Raw genomic sequence first — 19392 nt, forward strand, 5'->3', positions numbered from 1 at the left:
GATCGTTGAATCTGGGGAACACATTGCACATACCTGATCAGGCACCAACATGCTGCCCGCAGCCCCTCCGTGAAGGACCCCAAGCCGTGTCATCTCACCTGTCATTTGTGCGCCACCACAAGGCTTGGCTCTGCTACGGGTAATTTCATTTTCCTGGTAAATGAATTCCCCTTGAAAGTATTTACATTCGTCATAGATATTTATTTTTTAGTGGCTCTGTTGGAAAATGTATGTATGCAACTTAAATTAATAAGTACAAATTCATTTACGTATAACAAAGCAATTTAAGTTCGATGTTAAGTAACCTGGGATGTTACATATTTATTATCCACGACCAGACAATCTGGCACACCATTGTCGACTGCCCAAGTTGGGAGCCTTCTAAAGATATTTGAACTGGAGCTAATCTTAGCTCGCCATTCCATAGTCATGCTCTGTTTAAATTGTGTTACCCAAAGTCAGAAAACAGCCCTCAAAACCAACTTGTACCAATCCACTGGAAGTTCCTTACAATGGTTTTGCTGAAGCTGCATTATTTTGGCTGATAGACGATAATGATGATGGCATGACAGCCAAAGGAGAGAACATGCCAGAGAAGAACAAGCAGTGTTGAGATGGCACACAAGGATCGCTTCATGTGCCATCATTTACGTTCTTGTCCGTTGCCGTTTGTTTTATTCACTCGTATCCATGCCCACGAGATTCTCACGGGGTCTGTGTAGCCTGCGGAATTGTGTAATGTCACCCTAGTGTGGCAATACACTGGATTATATGAGTAGAACCTGCCTGCAAGTGGGACATTGTAGGGAGAGGACTAACCCATTTTCTAGCACGGTGTATCGGTTGCATACCAATATGACAAGATTGTTGGGTAGGTGTTTGCCACCCATTCTATGGTGTATAAGACTGAGAAGATGGCAGACCAGGAGCTCATGATAGCTACTCGAGACCACCATATAGACTATAGAGTACGTGTGTATTGCAGTCTCCATTTTACAACACAATACATATGGACTTTTGGCAAAGTAAATTGTATTAAAAGGCCAGTTCTACAAACTCTGCAAAGAAAGGGTATAACATTACTTAATTACAACTACATGGGATGTTGCCGTGGTGTAATGTCAAGCCCACTGAACAGGCTGCTGGTTCGATCATTATTTCACCCAGTGCAGCAGTTGAATCGATCGGCTTTTCTTAAATCCCACCGCCGCTGTCCACCCAGCAGTAAAAATGGACACACCAATAGCCGGTCAGTAGGTTGCGTGTGCTACGGTAAAGTGCGGCTACTCCCATCACTTTCTAAACCACGTGCAAAGAGTAGTCCGAACTCTGTTCCAGAGGAGCTCTCGAGAGCTTGCTCTCGTGTCAATCCTTCAGCCAGCAGTGGCATTCGCCAGCAATTTCAGGGCTGCACCTTCACCACTCCATATTCCAGCTGTCCTACACATTGAGGTGCCCCCAGAAACAGGACAAGCGAATGTTTAGTTTTGGAGCTATGAGGCACCGCTGCTGCACATCATTCCGACAGTTGGTTGCAATGACTTCACAATCGTGTCAATTATACATATAGGTATATTTATTATACAAATTTAAACACAATTCAATAACAGCAACAAAGTCCATATTTCTGTACATGGCTGGAAAAGGTACAAAAATGAAAACCGGATTCATAATTTCTTTTGGGTTAGGCCACGTAATGATACGACTAAAATCTGTCGTTGAGATCCTCCACCATCCGACGCCGCCAGAAAATGTGTCGCGTGTACCAGTGTTTAACGCGCCATTTATTGTTTCAGCTCGCGGCAAGTTGAAAGAACAATCCTCGCAAACAGGTTTATCAATCGGATACGGGACTTCATTTCACACCGCAATCCAGGAAGTCAGAATCGGCAAGTCAAAACGACTTACTTGATTGTTGTTCACTCTTCCGTGATCTTGATCTGATTGGTGGATTTCAAATGAAACATATCTAATTGCTATTTGGTTGTGAGGATTGTTCTTTAACTTATCAGTGAGCTGAAACAATAACCATTTATGCGGCAAATTCTTGTACACGTGACAATTAATTTGGCTGTTAGTTGGGTGGAGGGTCTTAACAATTTCACCAGATCATTGTAGCCTGCACAACAAAAATATATGAATCATAACACTGTCTGCAAAACCCTACGTGTTAATAAAACGAGTTGCTAATTAGTGTAGTGCGTGAGCTTTGGGAAGTGACTTTTCCATGATCAAGGTGCAGTCTACATCCGTAAACCTTTGGGGATTTTGCCTGAAGAGGTAAAAACTCTCCCTCAGGTTTTCCATTCCATGAAATCCATGTAACTTGTTAGATGCTGACGGGTTCATATTATACATTGCCTCCACATTACAATTAACAGCTTGCACATGTAATGTTGTGCACGTCAACAGTGTTGGCAACTTCCCCTACCTGACAGCCACAATCCGCTCAGTGGATTCGGCATATGCACACATTCACTTTCAAGACGCGACGCAACACCACCAAATTGGCACAAGCAAATGAGCGGGTGAGAGTTAAGTGCATGCTTGTGACATTCAGCCTCGTTTTAAAGCAGACACTTTTATGTTTCTAGTGCGACAGCAAGTACAAACGCGCGCAAGTGTTCGTACAAGCCTAGCAGTACTGCAGGTAGTTGGTGATGATTCTGGGCAGGGGTAGACAAGATATCATGTGCAGTCGCGCTCGACCAAGCTTCTTTCGTATCGCCAGTCTGCATATCTGCGTGAGAGACTGCGGGTCTGCACACAGACACATGGAAAGAGACAACGATTTAAAAAAACATGTGTAGGTAACGAGTGTTCTTTAGACTGCACATCAAAATAGCCAGGACGTGTGACTCATTGTATAGATGCCTCCTTCCTTACCTTTGAGGGTGCTTACCTATAAACACTTGGCACTTCACCAGCATCCATTCAAGAAAGCCTGGTTGCTGATGAGACACTTATGTTGAAACTGGTCCAAAGTCTGCTTGTACCAAATTTATGCCACTGAAATTAGGCACTTCCAGAATGCCTATATGGAGAAGACCTTGCTTATTTATTTCTCACAGCATATAAGCTCATCTGGCATATATGCTGTCTATGCCTCCGCAATTGTTGGTTCCACAAATTAAACAACCTTGGTAAAAATGTTAAAATCATGCTAATGGTACATATTGATGGTAATTATCTATGTAAAAAAAATATGGCTTATAGAATAAGTGGTTTGACGCATACACCATCATCCCAGCATGGATTAAATATTCATGTCATCCGAATCCGTCCGACACCATGCAGTTTGAGGAGCATTACCTCTCTTCTACCTAAATTACTGTTTATAATTAGTTGACGTAATATGATGTCAAAAGGCACTTTGTGATTCATCATTATATCCCCGGCAGGCTGTCGACACAGCATGGTACAGCAGTGCATTGGCAATGGGCTGCAAATTATTCTCATTATGATAACGCATCTCAGAATACACATCCAGATGGCGTATTCAACGTGCAGATGGCGGCGCGTACTGCAGCAACGCACCTTCGTGCGACTGCAGCAACTGTTGCAGCGTGCACTCGGGGTGTGCATGGTGCGCGTAATCCACCGCTCGCTTGCCGTCCGCGTCCCTAACGTTGACGTCGGCTCCGAACTCGAGGAGCAGCCCGACCAGGCGCAGGCCGTGCGCGGTGCAGCACACGCCGCCGTGCGCGCCGTTGTCGCCCCCCTCGTCGTGCACGCCCAGCAGGCCGTGCAGGCCCAGCACGGCGCGCACCCTGCCGTGCACATCCATTGTGCTGCCGTGCATCGCGCGCGATGCCACGTGCAGTGGAGTGGTGCGGAAACACCCCTTGTTGACGTCCGCGCCTGCACACGGACAAAGAGATGCCCATTTTCCATCGGCGCATCCGAGCCGTGCCTAGAATGGGAACCTCACCGGTACGGGTGGTTTTCCGCTGGCAGTTTGCCGAGCAGAGCCAGAAACAAACCGCGATGCTTTGCCCTCAGGATACTTTGGTGCTTTAAGATGCTTCGGTATTCAGGAGCAAAATAAAAGTGAATCCTTACAGAGAGAATTGTGCGTTTACCCGCACCTGCACGTAACAGAGCCCGCACACAGGCATCGCGGCCATGCAGGCTCGCCGCATACAGCGCCGTCCCTGTGTGGGGCAGCTCCGCATCGATGTTTGCCCCAAACTCGAGCAGCGTCTCCAGCACGTCCACGTGACCTGGATGAGAGGAGGGGATTGGGGGTAGAGTTACTGGAGAGGTCTATTGCAGTGGGGAATGGTGGTATAGTGGCTCGTCTATTAGCGACAACGTACAACGTCAGTGGCACGTGCTATCAACATCTCATCTCGCCTTAGCTCGGTCAACTCAGAAAAGATGAGGATCTGGCGCTGTGTATGAGCATTGGCAATCGACAACAGCTCAGTTGGCAACACCATCCCTGTTGACTCATTAGATGCCCACTAACAGCAGTTTCTAGCACTTTATTGGGCTAAATTAGAGATATTTGTGAGTGCAAATGGCATCTAAATTTGGGACGGTGGGAGGACTGTTAAAGAGTGCGGTGAGCAGGCTTGCGATGACCGGGCAGCTGATGGCACTGGCCGCCAACAGAATGATCAACACAACAAGAAGCAGAACAAAGCAAGACCCATCGAGAACACAGCAAGAGGGAAATAGACGTGCGATGTGATCACCAAACACCCTACCCTGAAAACCCACAACACCTGCGTCTCCTGTCAGAAAGTTTGTGCCACTCAACGACACCCCTTGGGGCAGTATGTCGGGCACTGGCACTCTGGTGGTGTCTCCACCATGCAGCTAAAAATGACAGCTGGTGTGGCATGAGCAATAGTCTGTTGCCATGGAGAATTTTCTTGAAATCAAAAGTCACTCATGAAATGTATGTGGAATTTCTTTTGCATCTTACTTAGCCAACCGTGCTAATCATAGGTGTGGGGAAATGTTGAGACTGTAACAAATTCACAGACATAATGAAGAACTAATTTTCTTAATAGCTGTGAAACTCCTGCCATGCGGTGTGTGGGTTGTGCTTGCCACCAATGGAAGTCTGCGTTGCGTGATGTGGGATGGTGTGATTTTGTGTGCAAGGGTGGGGTGGTGTGACTGATGTATTCGGGTGCGGTTTCATGGTGTGCGGAGTGAGGTACGTAACATGTTGTGGATTCATGGTAGGCAAAATGTTGTGTGTAGTATGGTGTGACGGTGTATGCGATGTATCATGGTGTGGTTTCATGGTATGCGGGGTGTGGTCTGTAGAATGGAGCGGCACAGGGTGGTGATGGTGCACGTGGTGTGGCCGGGTGTGGTGTGCAGAACGATGTGACGGTGCGGCGTGTGGGGTGGCGTGGGTGCAGTTTAGATTCACTTTATTCATTTTAGCAGGAAGGGACCAATGAGTGTTTGCCTTTTTCAAGGGCATCCTGCGACGATACAGATGTTAGTTACAATCATGACTACATAGATCGAGATAAAAAGAGCAAGCACCGGTACGTACTTCATATGATATAGGAATAGGGAACCAGTGGAAAACGTACACAAAAAAGCAGGGCTACATTATTTTAGGAACAAAAATAAAGGGGAAAAAATATAATGTAAGAAAGCAATCACATACAGACCCGGCTTACGCCTCTCTGCCAATCATTTGATAAACTTGAGTTTCAGGAGTGAATGGAGGTTTCTCATGATCAGCAATGACTGAATTCCCAAATCTAATGCGATGATATAGCATTCCACGAGGCAGCAGCCACCGATATTGCCCTGTTTCCGCACACTGAATTAAACCTGGGGATTTAAAAGAGGAAGTATGAGGAGCTTTAAGGCTTTGGTTATTTTCTCTTTTGGGGACAACAGGCCCATCAAGTATCTATGGGAGGCTGCTTTTGCCAGCATCAACATGATGAATAAAGAATAGGCATCAGTCTTTCCGGAAAGAATACAGGAGGCGTTAAGATGTTCCAACACCAAACAGACAACCATCACAAGGCATCTAGTCTGCATTCACAAAGCACGTGAGTGGTTAAACATGCAAACAACATGCTTTGATCACATATACATTGTCCTTGAAACGAAATGGCCTACGCCAGAGACAGCCTCCTTCGTGGCCTTTTCGCACTAGTTTTAGACCAAAGAATGCCAAAAGTCGAACAGCACGAAGACAATGCAAACATCAAAGCATGAATAGCTTGGGCTAAGCAGTTACCAGCATCAAGATGATGAAGGAAATAATGTATTTTGCAGATTTAACCAAGAGAACCATTAAAATCAACAGGGCCCAGTGGATGGTTCTACGGGCAGAGTTCAAGTTGACGGGACGGTGCAGCGTGCGGGGAGCGGTGTGTACCCACCACGAGTGGCCGCCTCGTGCAGCGGGGTGGTGTGTGCGGCGCAGTAGAGGGTTGCGCCGCTCTCCAGGAGCAGCTTCACGCACGCAGGGCTCCCGCGCACGCACGCATTCACCAGCGGGGTCACACCGTCTATCGTCATAGCATTCACCTAGCCACAAAGACAGAGATCCCCCAGTATGGCCTGAAACAGACTTTTTGGGACAAGTTCTGTTCACGAGTAGCACCTATAAAGGCCGGAATGGCACGCGAGGAGGTGGGTGGCCAACTCCACGCCCGGCCGCCTTTGTCTCCCCAGTTGTGATGCTTATACACCGTACATGGTATTAATTTGAGGCCGAGTCGACTGAGGAGAGGCCAGGACCGGTTCAAATAATCGTCACTGGTGTTGGCCGTGGGATTCGAGCTCTGGCCGTCACGCATGCACACACACACACACACCCAGTTATGCAAATAACAGGACAGGAAAACCTCCGTTAACGACTAATCGCTTAACGACGGGCCTCCATAGAGCACAATGTCTTCTCTTACCGACCATTCCCTGTAAATGACGGGATGTTGTAGGTACACTAATATGAATGCATTTATTAACCATGTTTCTTTTAATATTCTAGGTTTAAAAATGTTGTTACTAATATCCATTGTTTAAATATTAAAAAGTAAGTTTTTCGGGTGAAAAAGGCAACTTTCGATGCTATCGGAACGAATTAAGCCTTTAACATGTATTTCCTATACTCAATTAACGACCGTTTCGTGGAAACAATTACCGTCGTTAAGAGGAGTTCTACTGTACTCACATAGGTGGACGCTCATAAATATTCAAACCTTCTCTGATACGTTTTCAGATTTTTGTCCTTCGAAGTGGGAATCTCGTTTGCAATGTGTCTCAGTTGTATTGTCTGTCTCTTTTGTCTGCCATTCCCGTGATATTAGCCTAAAGGTACATTCACATGTACATGATGGAAAGTAAATCACCATTTAAACTCAATGATCAATGCACATCTCGCAATGAATAAGTCGATGAATTGTGACATACCTAGAAATTGTATTGGCACACTATGTACCTGTGCATCACGCTTGACATATTTTAGGGATGTATTCCCAAATTTCATATCCATGCAAAATTAAATCTGAAAATCCTACCTAGATATGAAGATTCGAATGACGTGGGGAAAAAATAGTTGATTCTAAAGTATGATGTCAGAGGGAATGTCACTTATATTACATCATGTCTATGATTTTCCCGCCAAAAGCGGTGTCAGGTGGCCGTGTGTGTGCGCGTGCCGTGTGCGTGCATAGGGGTCGTGTGTGTGTGTGGGTGCCATCTGTGTGCGCGTGCCGTGTGCGTGCATAGGTGCCGTGTGCATGGGTGCCGTGTGTGTGTGTCGTGTTTGTGCATGCCGCGTGTGTGTGTGTGTGGGTGCCGTGTGTGTGCATGGGTGCCTGCGTATGTGCGCGTGCCGTGTGTGTGTGCGCGTGGGTGTAATACCATGGCCCCCGCTTGGATGAGGGCTCGAGCACAGGACACATGCCCCCCAAGACACGCCTCGTGCAGTGGGGTCACCTGGTCTATCGTCAACGCATTCACATTGCAGCCCTGCCAATGACACGTCAATGTGAAACGTACCATAAGAATATCACATTATTACCGCAGTAGGTGTGTGCACATGCACGCGTATAAACGTGTGCGTGCATCTAGAGCGGGATGGTAGTGTAATGCCAGCAGTGGTGGTTTCGTGGTCGGCGCATTGTGCTACAATCCTGGCGCCCTGCAGTCCTTGCCAGCGAATAATGATTGTGTCAAGTGACCGAGAACGTCAACTTCAGATGAAATATATACATTTCACCTTATAAGACCAGCGTCTAAAACTATCCGTGATTGGCTTTTGAAATTCACAATCGTGCAGGTCGTATGCTTTCATGCGTAGTTTTAGTTGTTTCTTTATGTTTTTGCTCGTGTATTTATTTGCGGACCTGCATGCTTACTCACCTGTGCGATGTACGTTTTGAGTGAGAGAAGACGTCCCTGGCTCGCAGCTTCATGCTGCAGGCTCCGGTCGGCCCACGATCCTAACGCACGCATACACAACAACGTGCACGCAAGAACACGCACGCAAAGATATATAAAATACGGCCCCTTTGTAATTCCACAGCTGGAGGAAGGCCTCCCCCATGCCACGTCGGTCATTGTGGTCTCTGGACCATAATTCACCATGTGGGCCAGTGTGGGTTGGTGATGGGATGGGCCCAGGACTGGTTCAGATATGGCTTGCTACTAATGTTAGTCGTGGCTGTAAATCTAACTCGGGTTGCTGGGTTCATTGAGCAGTGAGTGCATCACTGGGCCACCACAAACTATTGCTGTACGACACTGTGGAGGTATTACATACAGACCCACCTCATCTATTCACATTATTCTCAGAGTAGGACGATGGGGTTATCTTTGCAAGCAGGTGGAGGTTTATTTAGAACGAATTTGCATATACTGTACATCGGTAGTGGCTTCCAGGCTGTAACTGATTAAAAAAAAGTTTACAGCATTACCAATGTATGTATTTTATAACCTTGACAAATATAATTTTTGAAAAAACATTCGCTGACATATGACTAGCTGAGTGTTCTTTTGATATTTAAATGCTTTAAAAGCCTACTCCTGCCTGAAAAATCATTGTGGGTCCAGTATAGTTGGATTTGTACAAATATACGAGGTTTTCTTGGTTATTATCCACATGCCAACTATCGTTTCAAACCCTCAATTGTGTAAATCTTGTGTGATAATTTGTCCAGGAGATCTTGACTTAAGATATTGTCAGGGTGGTTCCATTTGCATGGGATTTTAAACCCCGAAGAAGCCGAGATACGGCCAGGAAAATACTATTTGGGATGGCTATGTTGGAAGAACAGGAGAGGACGCTGACTGCGCACGTCTGATAAGCATGATTGGCTATGTACGGTGCAAAATAACATACAACAGAAATGTAAAGAATTAAAGAAGGAACAGCGCATTACAGGTCTGATTACTCTACTTCAACTTTTGCTACCCACTGATTATATTATTGCGCCATTATTTAGCATCATGTTTGTGCATTGTACTCACCAGAAAACCTTTAATAAACACGTAAGTAAATAAATACCCCCAGCATGACGCTGCGTCCTCACCGCTCAAGGTTACACACCAGACACTAATTTTAGGTTGAGTCATCCGTATGGGAGACACAGGTTCAGATATCAATTGACAATAGTGATGTGCGCGTCCAGGAATAAAGGGCAAAGACTGAAGCACAACCCCACACACCCACCCACATGCCCCCAGCCAACTTGAACAACATGATGCCAGCCCCATTCTGGAGCAGACAGCTGGTGCTCACTCACACTTATTGTCACGGGCTTGGAGCTGATGCCTGCTTAGATTAGCCTACATTTCAGACATTACACAAGCAGCTTTGTCAAATTCATCAAGGATATCCTACTCACCAGCAATGTCTGGTTTGTCCAGAAGCATCTCAGGTTGAAGACAAGGGCTTTTCAAACTCAAGTCCTCATGCTTCCTCACTGCAGTTTGTCAGATCAACTGAGACACGTGCATGTCCATAAAATGTGCAGCTGTCTGTGCAAATAATTTGAACGAGTCAAAGTATTCCCATGCTCAAATGAGGGTGCGGTGGTACTGAAATTCCACATTCATATGGCAGGGATCATCCCATCCACATTACAACCACTGATCACTTGCTGCAAAGCGATACTCAATTTTGTTATTTTTGGATGAAGGATAAAATGAGTTGACACCAGACTGGGATTCCAACTCGTAACCTCTTGATTGTGAGTCGAGCACTCTTGTGACGGACACCACCCGGCTGGAATGACTGCACTTTGGCAAACATAATCTGCAGACAACCAGTGTCCATTGGACGGTCAGTGCATTGCCATGTGGTCGATAATGAGACCTTCAATGCAGAAAATATTTGCATGGGAATGTATAAAGTTACATGGCAATGTAAATGATATTAAATAATGTGAGTGCAGGGGCGTAACTCCCAATTTCAACTGGGGGATATGCAAGATCCGACTGTCGGCCCCCCTCCTTTCTCCAGACTCCTTTCTCTTTTACTGAGACAGCTACTGGATGTTGTTAACCGGTATGCAATAAAATGTAGGTTATAACTCTCTATAAATTATTTTAGTTGCACCTTGTATTTGATTTAGAGGAAGACAGTCTCACAGTGACAGTATTAATAAATAAAAACATTTCAAGGTACAATACTCACAATTAATGAGACCTTTTTCCTGTATGAAATAATGCAACATAAGAATAGGATTTGACCCTTTCTGGCAATAAAACAGCTGTTAAGATGTTCAAACACCCAATAGATACATTTTGCAAGGTATAAAGTCGATATTAGCCACACACACAAGCCGCACGCGTACAAAGGATAAATACCCCCCCCCCCCTCCTCCGTATGGCCTTGAACAGACTGTCGGGGCAAGTGTTGTTTGCGGGCATCGATGAAGGCCAACACAGCACACGAGGTGGGTAGCCAGCACCACGCCCGGCCGCCTTTGTCTCCCTCATTGAGGCCGAGTCTACCTAGGGGGGACGACCCACGACCGGTGTTGACCGAACTCTGGCCGGGGTTCGTGGCGTCTGCGCGCTCACCGCCGCGCCACCGCTCCTGAATTCACGCGCACGACACGCGCACGCGCGCGCACCTTGGCACGTGAGCACCGCCCACCCCGCGTCGCGCCGCCGCTTGGGTGGCACCGCCGCCGCCTCCTCCTCCGCCTCGCGGCGCTTACGTGACAGGTCCCACTCTTCCATCTCACCGTGCCTCCATACAACTCCTCAATCACTCGACGACGTCGTCGTTATCGACGTCGCGATGGACGCACGTGCGCGAGGCTCACGCCGGGAATCGATTTCGCGCCGCCGATTATCTCGGACGATTCTGCCCAGCATCGATTCCAAAGTGTCAGAGGTTTGTGATCGAGCTCCAAATATATCCCGAGGAGAGGAGGAGGGTGCGGCAGATGGATGCTCACCGCTCCTCCACCATCTCACTCCTCCACCACTCACTCCTCCACCATCTCACTCCTCCACCACTCACTCCTCCACCATCTCACTCCACCATCTCACTCCACCATCTCACTCCACCATCTCACTCCACCATCTCACTCCACCATCTCACTCCTCCACCATCTCGCTCCACCATCTCACTCCACCATCTCACTCCACCATCTCACTCCTCCACCATCTCGCTCCACCATCTCACTCCACCATCTCACTCCACCATCTCACTCCACCATCTCGCTCCTTCACAATCTCGCTCCACCATCTCGCTCCTCCACCATCTCGCTCCTCCACCATCTCGCTCCTCCACCATCTCACTCCTCCATCTCACTCCTCCACCAGCTCTCTCCTCCATCATTTCGCTCCTCCACCATCTCGCTCCTCCATCTCGCTCCTCCACCATCTCGCTCCTCCACCATCTCACTCCTCCACCATCTCGCTCCTCCATCATCTTGCTCCTCCACCATCTCGCTCCTCCACCATCTCGCTCCTCCACCATCTCGCTCCTCCACCATCTCACTCCTCCACCATCTCGCTCCTCCACCATCTCGCTCCTCCACCATCTCTCTCCTCCACCATCTCGCTCCTCCACCGTCTCGCTTCTTCACCGTCTCGCTCCTCCACCATCTCACTTCTCCACCATCTCACTCCTCCACCATCTCGCTCCTCCACCATCTCAATCCTCCACCATCTCGCTCCTCCACCATCTCACTCCTCCACCATCGACACCATCTCGCTCCTCCGCCATCTCACTCCTCCGCCATCTCGCTCCTTCGCCATCTCGCTCCTTCGCCATCTCGCTCCTCCACCATCTCACTCCTCCACCATCTCAATCCTCCACCATCTCGCTCCTCCACCACTCGCTCCTCCACCATCTCACTCCTCCACCATCTCGCTCCTCCATCATCTCGCTCCTCCACCATCTCTGTCCTCCACCGTCTCGCTCCTCCACCACTCGCTCCTCCACCATCTCGCTCCTCCACCATCTCGCTCCTCCACCATCTCGCTCCTCCACCGTCTCGCTTCTTCACCGTCTCGCTTCTCCACCATCTCACTCCTCCACCATCTCGCTCCTCCACCATCTCGCTCCTCCACCATCTTGCTCCTCCACCATCTCACTCCTCCACCATCTCACTCCTCTACCACTCACCCCATCATCTCGCTCCTCCACCATCTCGCTCCTCCACCATCTCGCTCCGCCACCATCTCGCTCCTCCACATCTCGCTCCTCCACCATCTCGCTCCTCCACCATCTCGCTCCTCCACCATCTCGCTCCTTCACCATCTCGTTTCCCCACCTCACTCCTGCGTCTCACACTCCATCTAACTCCTCCGTCTCGCTGCTGCGTCTCACTCCTGTGTCTCACTCCTCCGTCTCGCTTCTGCCTCTCACTCCATCTCACCCCTGCGTCTCGCTGCTGCGTCTCACTCCATCTCACCCCTGCGTCTCGCTGCTGCGTCTCACTCCATCTCACCCCTGCGTCTCGCTGCTGCGTCTCACTCCATCTCACCCCTGCGTCTCGCTGCTGCGTCTCACTCCATCTCACCCCTGCGTCTCGCTGCTGCGTCTCACTCCATCTCACCCCTGCGTCTCGCTGCTGCGTCTCACTCCATCTCACCCCTGCGTCTCGCTGCTGCGTCTCACTCCATCTCACCCCTGCGTCTCGCTGCTGCGTCTCACTCCATCTCACCCCTGCGTCTCGCTGCTGCGTCTCACTCCATCTCACCCCTGCGTCTCGCTGCTGCGTCTCACTCCATCTCACCCCTGCGCCTCGCTGCTGCGTCTCACTCCATCTCACCCCTGCGTCTCGCTGCTGCGTCTCACTCCATCTCACCCCTGCGTCTCGCTGCTGCGTCTCACTCCATCTCACCCCTGCGTCTCACTCCATCTCACTCCTGCATCTCGTTCCATGTGATTTGTATTAAGCCTTATCACGCTTCGGAGTGAACATTCTCTTCGGACTTAAGTTACGCGACTTTCATGTTACACACTTTCAACATACGATGTGAATACTGCCTTCCAATATCGTTGCTAACATTGTGACATTCCTTGCTGTGTCCTCAAATTAGTTCATCCCCTCATGTGACCGAATCAGGACACCTTCCACTGCTGACCAGACTCGTTTACTCGTCTAAAAGCGTTAATCCACGGTGTATACATACATATATTGTACCACTGCTGTTGGGACACATTCCCACAGCAACAAAAATATATCGATAACTTTGAAAGGTCAGCTTGCCTCCGAAGACGTCGTAAAAATGTGGCTACATCACGTGATGGCGAAGCCTTCGAAGCGTAAACGCGGCACGTGGTCCCCCCACCCTGTTCTACGCAGAGGCATTGCGCAAGAGCCGCCAAAGCGTCTGCTCTAAAATGAGCTCCGTCGCGTCTATATCCATCGCTTAGGAAGTGGCGTCACCTCGAGACAAATCGAACTCTGCCGTTGGCATTCGCCGATTTGTTTTAAGAGATTGATTCCGGAATCGATTCTTGGCAAGAGATTCTTCCTCTAATAATACTGCAAGGGGTCACTCGCCCCCAAGGCTGCCACCCCCCTCGTTCGCAGCTAAGTTTAGCTCAGAGAGTACAGCGCTAAATTAAGAACGCCCCCACGATCCAGCTCACAACACACGTGGCACATAAACACCCCTTAGACACGGACACACACAAAGCAGGGCACACACACACTGGCACTCGCCAGCTGCTCCACTGTCAACGAGCCACGCGTGCGTGTCGCGAGACACTCTGCACAAAGCCATGCGCGGCTCCATCCTCGCCATCGAGTGTATGTTCTGGTTAGTGCACTGCGATCCGCGTGGTGAAGTATGGCCAAATAACCCCCACGAACCGCACGGCGTCAGGAGATCCTTCATCCAGCAGTGAGTGGGCTGACAAAAAAGGGAGCTGTACGATTACATGTCCATGAGAGTCGTATAGACGTATGCCAACTTACACTCGCAAGCGTCATCATGAGATGGCTAAGACCCCGTAGCTACACAACTACCTCCTGTGCGTGAGATACAGACGGGCTTACCAAGTGGCAGAGATGTGAGTTAGTCCAAATCGGTGTCAGATTTACCCACACCCTCACGTGTAGGAACATTCGTCAGTGTGTCCATTGCGCACGCGAACGGTGGGCAGCGCTGATCTCCGGTGTCCGTCCTAAATCAGTGGTGGAATTTCCACACCACATTCCTATGAGTGGTGGCCAGGCTACACACTGCGCGATCACGATTTGGATGTTCACAATGTGGCACATACTTCATTTACCGCGGGAAGATCATTGGATGAGCCGACCACTTTACGTCCACAGTATCGACACACGTGCTAAACCACGTCTCAAAGAAACGACGCTGCCACTAATACGGCCAGGTGATATAGATCAGGTATGGGGGGAATGGAAAAACAATCGTATATCTCGGTCACGTTTCCTCCTATCATCTCTGAAGTCGCTAAATTAAGCGGCAGCAAAGCCACGTGGTATAAGCTCAAGTGAGAACAGCGGCGACTGGCTGCTATTGCTGTGTCACGGTTGAGTACCAAACCTTAAGCGAGATAACCACACACGTTCACTCACCCGAGAAATACCGCCAACATTTAAAATAGCGTCCCAATTTAGTCTACCAGAACCATCGGTGTTAGTCATGCATCCAGTTATTGAGACCGTCCCACGTCCTGGTGCCACTTGTTGGGCTCTCTGATCGCTTACAAATTCCGATGACTTGTGGGAACCGGCCACATTTCACATTCATCTGGCAGGAGCCAGCCTCGTCATGTGGAAGCCACTGTTATGCATCGTTATAGTAGCACGAATGGTGGGATAGGTGGCGTCTACAGCCGCTGCGAGAGACTTAAGACAAAATTCACCCCGTGTAGACTTTTCAGACTGTTGGGGAAAGTGCTTTTAGCGAGCCCCTATGAAGAACGGCGGGGTGGGTAGCAACACGCGTGGCCGCCCCCAGGCCCAAGCGCTTGGTGCTTTACACAGCGCACCGGGAAGTATTACTCATGTAAGGCTGAGTCGACCTCGGGTAGACCCTGTACCGATTCATGTATCCTCCACCGGTGTTGACCGCAAGTGAGAACCACTTGGGCCGCCAGCGCTCTCCACGACGTGAGAGAGACGCGCGCGCACGGCCTCGCAGTGTGGAGCGAGCCCGCATCACCCCGACCGCAACATCGTCCACACGTCCACCCCCTCCGGTGGCGCGTTCGTCCACTGCCGGGTCGCACTCGCGGGTCAATCCGCACGGCCAGACTCGCCAGCCAGGGGGCTCTGCAGAAGCGCCGAACGAACGCTCCCGACCGCCGACCCTCCACCCCCAGGAGTCTATCCACCCCCAGGGATCTATCTCCACCCCCAGGAGTCTATCCACCCCCAGGGATCTATCTCCACCCCCAGGGATCTATCTCCACCCCAATGATCTATCCACCCCCAAGGATCTCGACGACTCCCCCCCCCCACCGCGATCGTGGCCCCGCTCCCTCCATCGCTATCCGACTCCCCGACACAAATCCACAGTCTAGGGCTGAACGATTTGGGGAAAAGATCTAATTGCGATTTTTCTGACGGATATTGTGATTTGATTTGCGATTAAAATTTTTAAGTCAAGCTTCAGTTAAATATTCACTGTGTAATAGATTTAATACATGTGATGGAGCATTACCACATGATATCATCAGCATATGAACTTCTCTATATATTGTAGTGAAAGGATGAGAACTTAAAATATATGAATTGCTTCCAACATGCATTTATTAAACTGAAATAGAACAAACATAGAACAATTGTTAAGTTAAATACATAAATTTCTAATATGTTTTTATTTCAATAAGTAATAGGAATTTTCAAATCGCTAAAAATTTCAGCCTTTGCGATTTGCTAATCGCATTATTGCAAATTGCAAATTTCGATTTGAAATCGATTAATCGTTCAGCCCTAAATTGCACCCCGCCGCTGGCTCCGCTCCGCAAGGCGGCGTCCTCCTTGGAGCGCCCGGGGGCTCCTCTCGTTGACGAAGGCTCAACGAGAGGAGCAGGAGGAGGAGGAGGAGGAGCGGCTCTTGGGGTCTTGGTCACGTCGCCGGGCTCGCTGAAGCGACGGCCGCCACGCGACTTCTCGTCGCCTTCTCAAGCAAACAGCAAAGCGGCAGAGCGGCCGTGCCCCCCAGGAGGCTCCGACGCAAGCTCCGGGACCCCCCCCCCCCCAAGCAGCAGCGTCTGAGACGCGCGCCGCTCCAACGGAGATGAGACGATGGTGCACGGGGGGGAGGGAGATGGGAGATGAGACGATGGTGGGAGGTTATCAAATTGACTCCCTTCTGTCCATTCGCACTCAGCCCCCTCTCGGCCAATTCCCACCTCTTCGTAGCCCGACGCTTGGGCCACGCTGGCCCCTGGGGGCCCTGGCGCAGTTGCACCGCCTGCGCACTCGACAACGCGCGGCGCCGAGTGAGAGAGCGCACGGGGCCATACCGCTGTGCTCCGCGATGCCGTAGAACTCGCTGGCGATGCGCGCCGCCTCCTTGCGGTTCCCCCGCACGATGTAGAAGTGGCTGAGCAGCGCCAGGCTCAGCTTCACGCACAGCTTGAAGCAGAAGAGCGCCAGGATGCTCAGGTAGATGTTTCCGAACTTGCGCGCGAACGAGAAGCCGTCGTCCTCCGCCGACATGCTTGTTACAACAAGTGTGTGTTGCTGCGGCTCGCTGGATGCCCGGATAGTTGAGGCCGCCTCTCTGGCTGCTGCTGTACTGGCCGGTTCAGTGTTGTTTGTAGTCTGGATGTGAGCCGACTGGCTGCTAGTATAGTCAGCTGGCTGCTAGTATAGTCAGCTGGCTGGCTGGGCTGGCTGGCTGGGTTGGTGAGCTAGTGAGCTCGTGGGTTAGCTGACCGGTGAGCTGGGCTGGCTGGGCTGGCTGGCTGGGTTGGTGAGCCAGTGAGCTCGTGGGCTGGCTGGGCTGGCTGCTGTCCGCACGGCTTGTCGCTATCTGGCCACGGGTCGCTGCTGCCGCTGCCGCCGTCTCCCGTGCGGTAGCATTGGGGGGGTGGAGTCTGTAGCATGGGGGGGGGGTGGAGTCTGTAGCATTGGGGGGGTGGAGTCTGTAGCATGGGGGGGGGGTGGAGTCTGTAGCATGGGGGGGGGGGTGAGTCTGTAGCATGGGGGGGGGGGGGGTGGAGTCTGTAGCATGGGGGGGGGGTGAGTCTGTAGCATGGGGGGGGGGGGTGGAGTCTGTAGCATGGGGGGTGGAGTCTGTAGCATGGGGGGGGGGGTGTTAGAGTCTGTAGCATGGGGGGGGGGTGCTGGAGTCTGTAGCATGGGGGGGGGGGTGGAGTCTGTAGCATGGGGGGGGGGTGAGTCTGTAGCATGGGGGGGGGGGGTGGAGTCTGTAGCATGGGGGGGGGGTGGAGTCTGTAGCATGGGGGGGGGGAGGTGGAGTCTGTAGCATGGGGGGGGGTGGAGTCTGTAGCATGGGGGGGGCTGGAGTCTGTAGCATGGGTTGGGGGTGGGGGGTGCTGGAGTCTGTAGCATGGGTTGGGGGGGTGGAGTCTGTAGCATGGGGGGGGTGGAGTCTGTAGCATGGGGGGGGTGGAGTCTGTAGCATGGGGGGGAGGAGTGTGTAGCATGGGGGGGGGTGGAGTCTGTAGCATGGGGGGGGTGGAGTCTGTAGCATGGGGGGGCTGGAGTCTGTAGCATGGGGGGGGGGGTGTTGGAGTCTGTAGCATTGGGGGGGGGGGGGGGTGGAGTCTGTAGCATGGGGGAGGGTGGAGTCTGTAGCATGGGGGGGGGTGCTGGAGTCTGTAGCATGGGGGGGGGGGGTGGAGTCTGTAGCATTGGGGGGGGGGTGGAGTCTGTAGCATGGGGGGGGGTGGAGTCTGTAGCATGGGGGGGGTGGAGTCTGTAGCATGGGGGGGTGGAGTCTGTAGCATGGGGGGGGGGTGCTGGAGTCTGTAGCATGGGGGGGGGGGTGGAGTCTGTAGCATGGGGGGGGTGGAGTCTGTAGCATGGGGGGGGGGGGTGGAGTCTGTAGCATTGGGGGGGTGGAGTCTGTAGCATGGGGGGGGTGGAGTCTGTAGCATGGGGGGGGGGGGGGGTGGAGTCTGTAGCATGGGGGGGCTGGAGTCTGTAGCATGGGGGGGGGGGTGCTGGAGTCTGTAGCATGGGGGGGGGGGTTGGAGTCTGTAGCATGGGGGGGGGGGGGGTGGAGTCTGTAGCACGGGGGGGGGTGGAGTCTGTAGCATAGGGGGGGGGTGGAGTCTTGGTAAGCATGGGGGGGGGGGGGGGTGGAGTCTGTAGGCATTGAGGGGGTGGAGTCTTGTAGCATGGGTTGGGGGGGGGGTGCTGGAGTCTGTAGCATGGGGGGGGGGGGGTGCTGGAGGCTTGTAGCATGGGTTTGTGGGGGGGGGGGGCTGGAGGCTGTAGCCATTGAGGGGTGTGAGTCTGTAGCATGGGTTGGGGCGGGGGGTGCTGGAGTCTGTAGCATTGGGGGGGGGTGCTGGGGTCTGTAGCATTGGGGGGGGGTGCTGGAGGCCTGTAGCATTGGGGGGGGGGGGGGGGGTGCTGGAGTCTGTAGCAGTGGGGGGGGGGGGCGGTGGCTGTTACCGATGCTGTAGCATTGGGGGGGGGGGGGGGGTGCTGGAGGGGGCCTGTAGCATGAGTGGGTGGAGTCTGTAGCATGGGTTGGGGGGGGTGTCTGGAGACTGTAGCATGGTTGGGGGGGGGTGCTGGAGGCTTGTAGCATTGGTGGTGATCTGTAGCATGGTTTGGGGGTGTTCTGGAGTCTGTAGCATTGAGGGGGTGGAGTCTGTATCATGGGTTGGGGTTGTGGAGGGGAGGTTCTGAGTCTGGTAGGCATTTGTGGGGGTGGGAGTTTGTAGCCATGGGGGGGGGTGGAGTCTGTAGATTGGGGGGGGGGGGGGGTGCTGGAGCTGTAGCTGGGTGGGTGGGATGGGGGGGGGTG

At 51.6% G+C, this 19392-nt stretch overlaps 1 protein-coding gene across 4 annotated transcripts; it reads right to left on the bottom strand.

Moving 5' to 3' along the window:
- Positions 1–1589: 1589 nt before the first annotated feature.
- Positions 1590–17420, bottom strand: LOC133346947 (ankyrin repeat and SOCS box protein 5-like). 4 transcript variants are annotated; one of them, XM_061558774.1, is made up of 7 exons: positions 16796–17420; positions 8359–8438; positions 7858–7965; positions 6372–6519; positions 4089–4223; positions 3538–3861; positions 1590–2760 (listed from the first exon to the last, which is right to left on the bottom strand). In XM_061558774.1, the coding sequence occupies exons 1-7, from the start codon at positions 17103–17105 to the stop codon at positions 2636–2638; spliced, it is 1230 nt and encodes a 409-aa protein (XP_061414758.1). In that variant the 5' UTR covers positions 17106–17420; the 3' UTR covers positions 1590–2635. The 4 variants fall into 4 exon arrangements, with proteins under 4 accessions (XP_061414758.1, XP_061414759.1, XP_061414760.1 ...); XM_061558775.1 differs by having other exon boundaries at positions 1593–2760; positions 16910–17420; XM_061558776.1 differs by lacking the exon at positions 16796–17420 and adding an exon at positions 11076–11402 and having other exon boundaries at positions 1593–2760.
- Positions 17421–19392: the final 1972 nt, after the last annotated feature.

This window comes from Lethenteron reissneri, chromosome 25 (assembly GCF_015708825.2).
Source record: "Lethenteron reissneri isolate LAM-NWPU_2019-01 chromosome 25, ASM1570882v1, whole genome shotgun sequence".
In the NCBI taxonomy this organism is placed as follows: Eukaryota; Metazoa; Chordata; class Hyperoartia; order Petromyzontiformes; family Petromyzontidae; genus Lethenteron; species Lethenteron reissneri.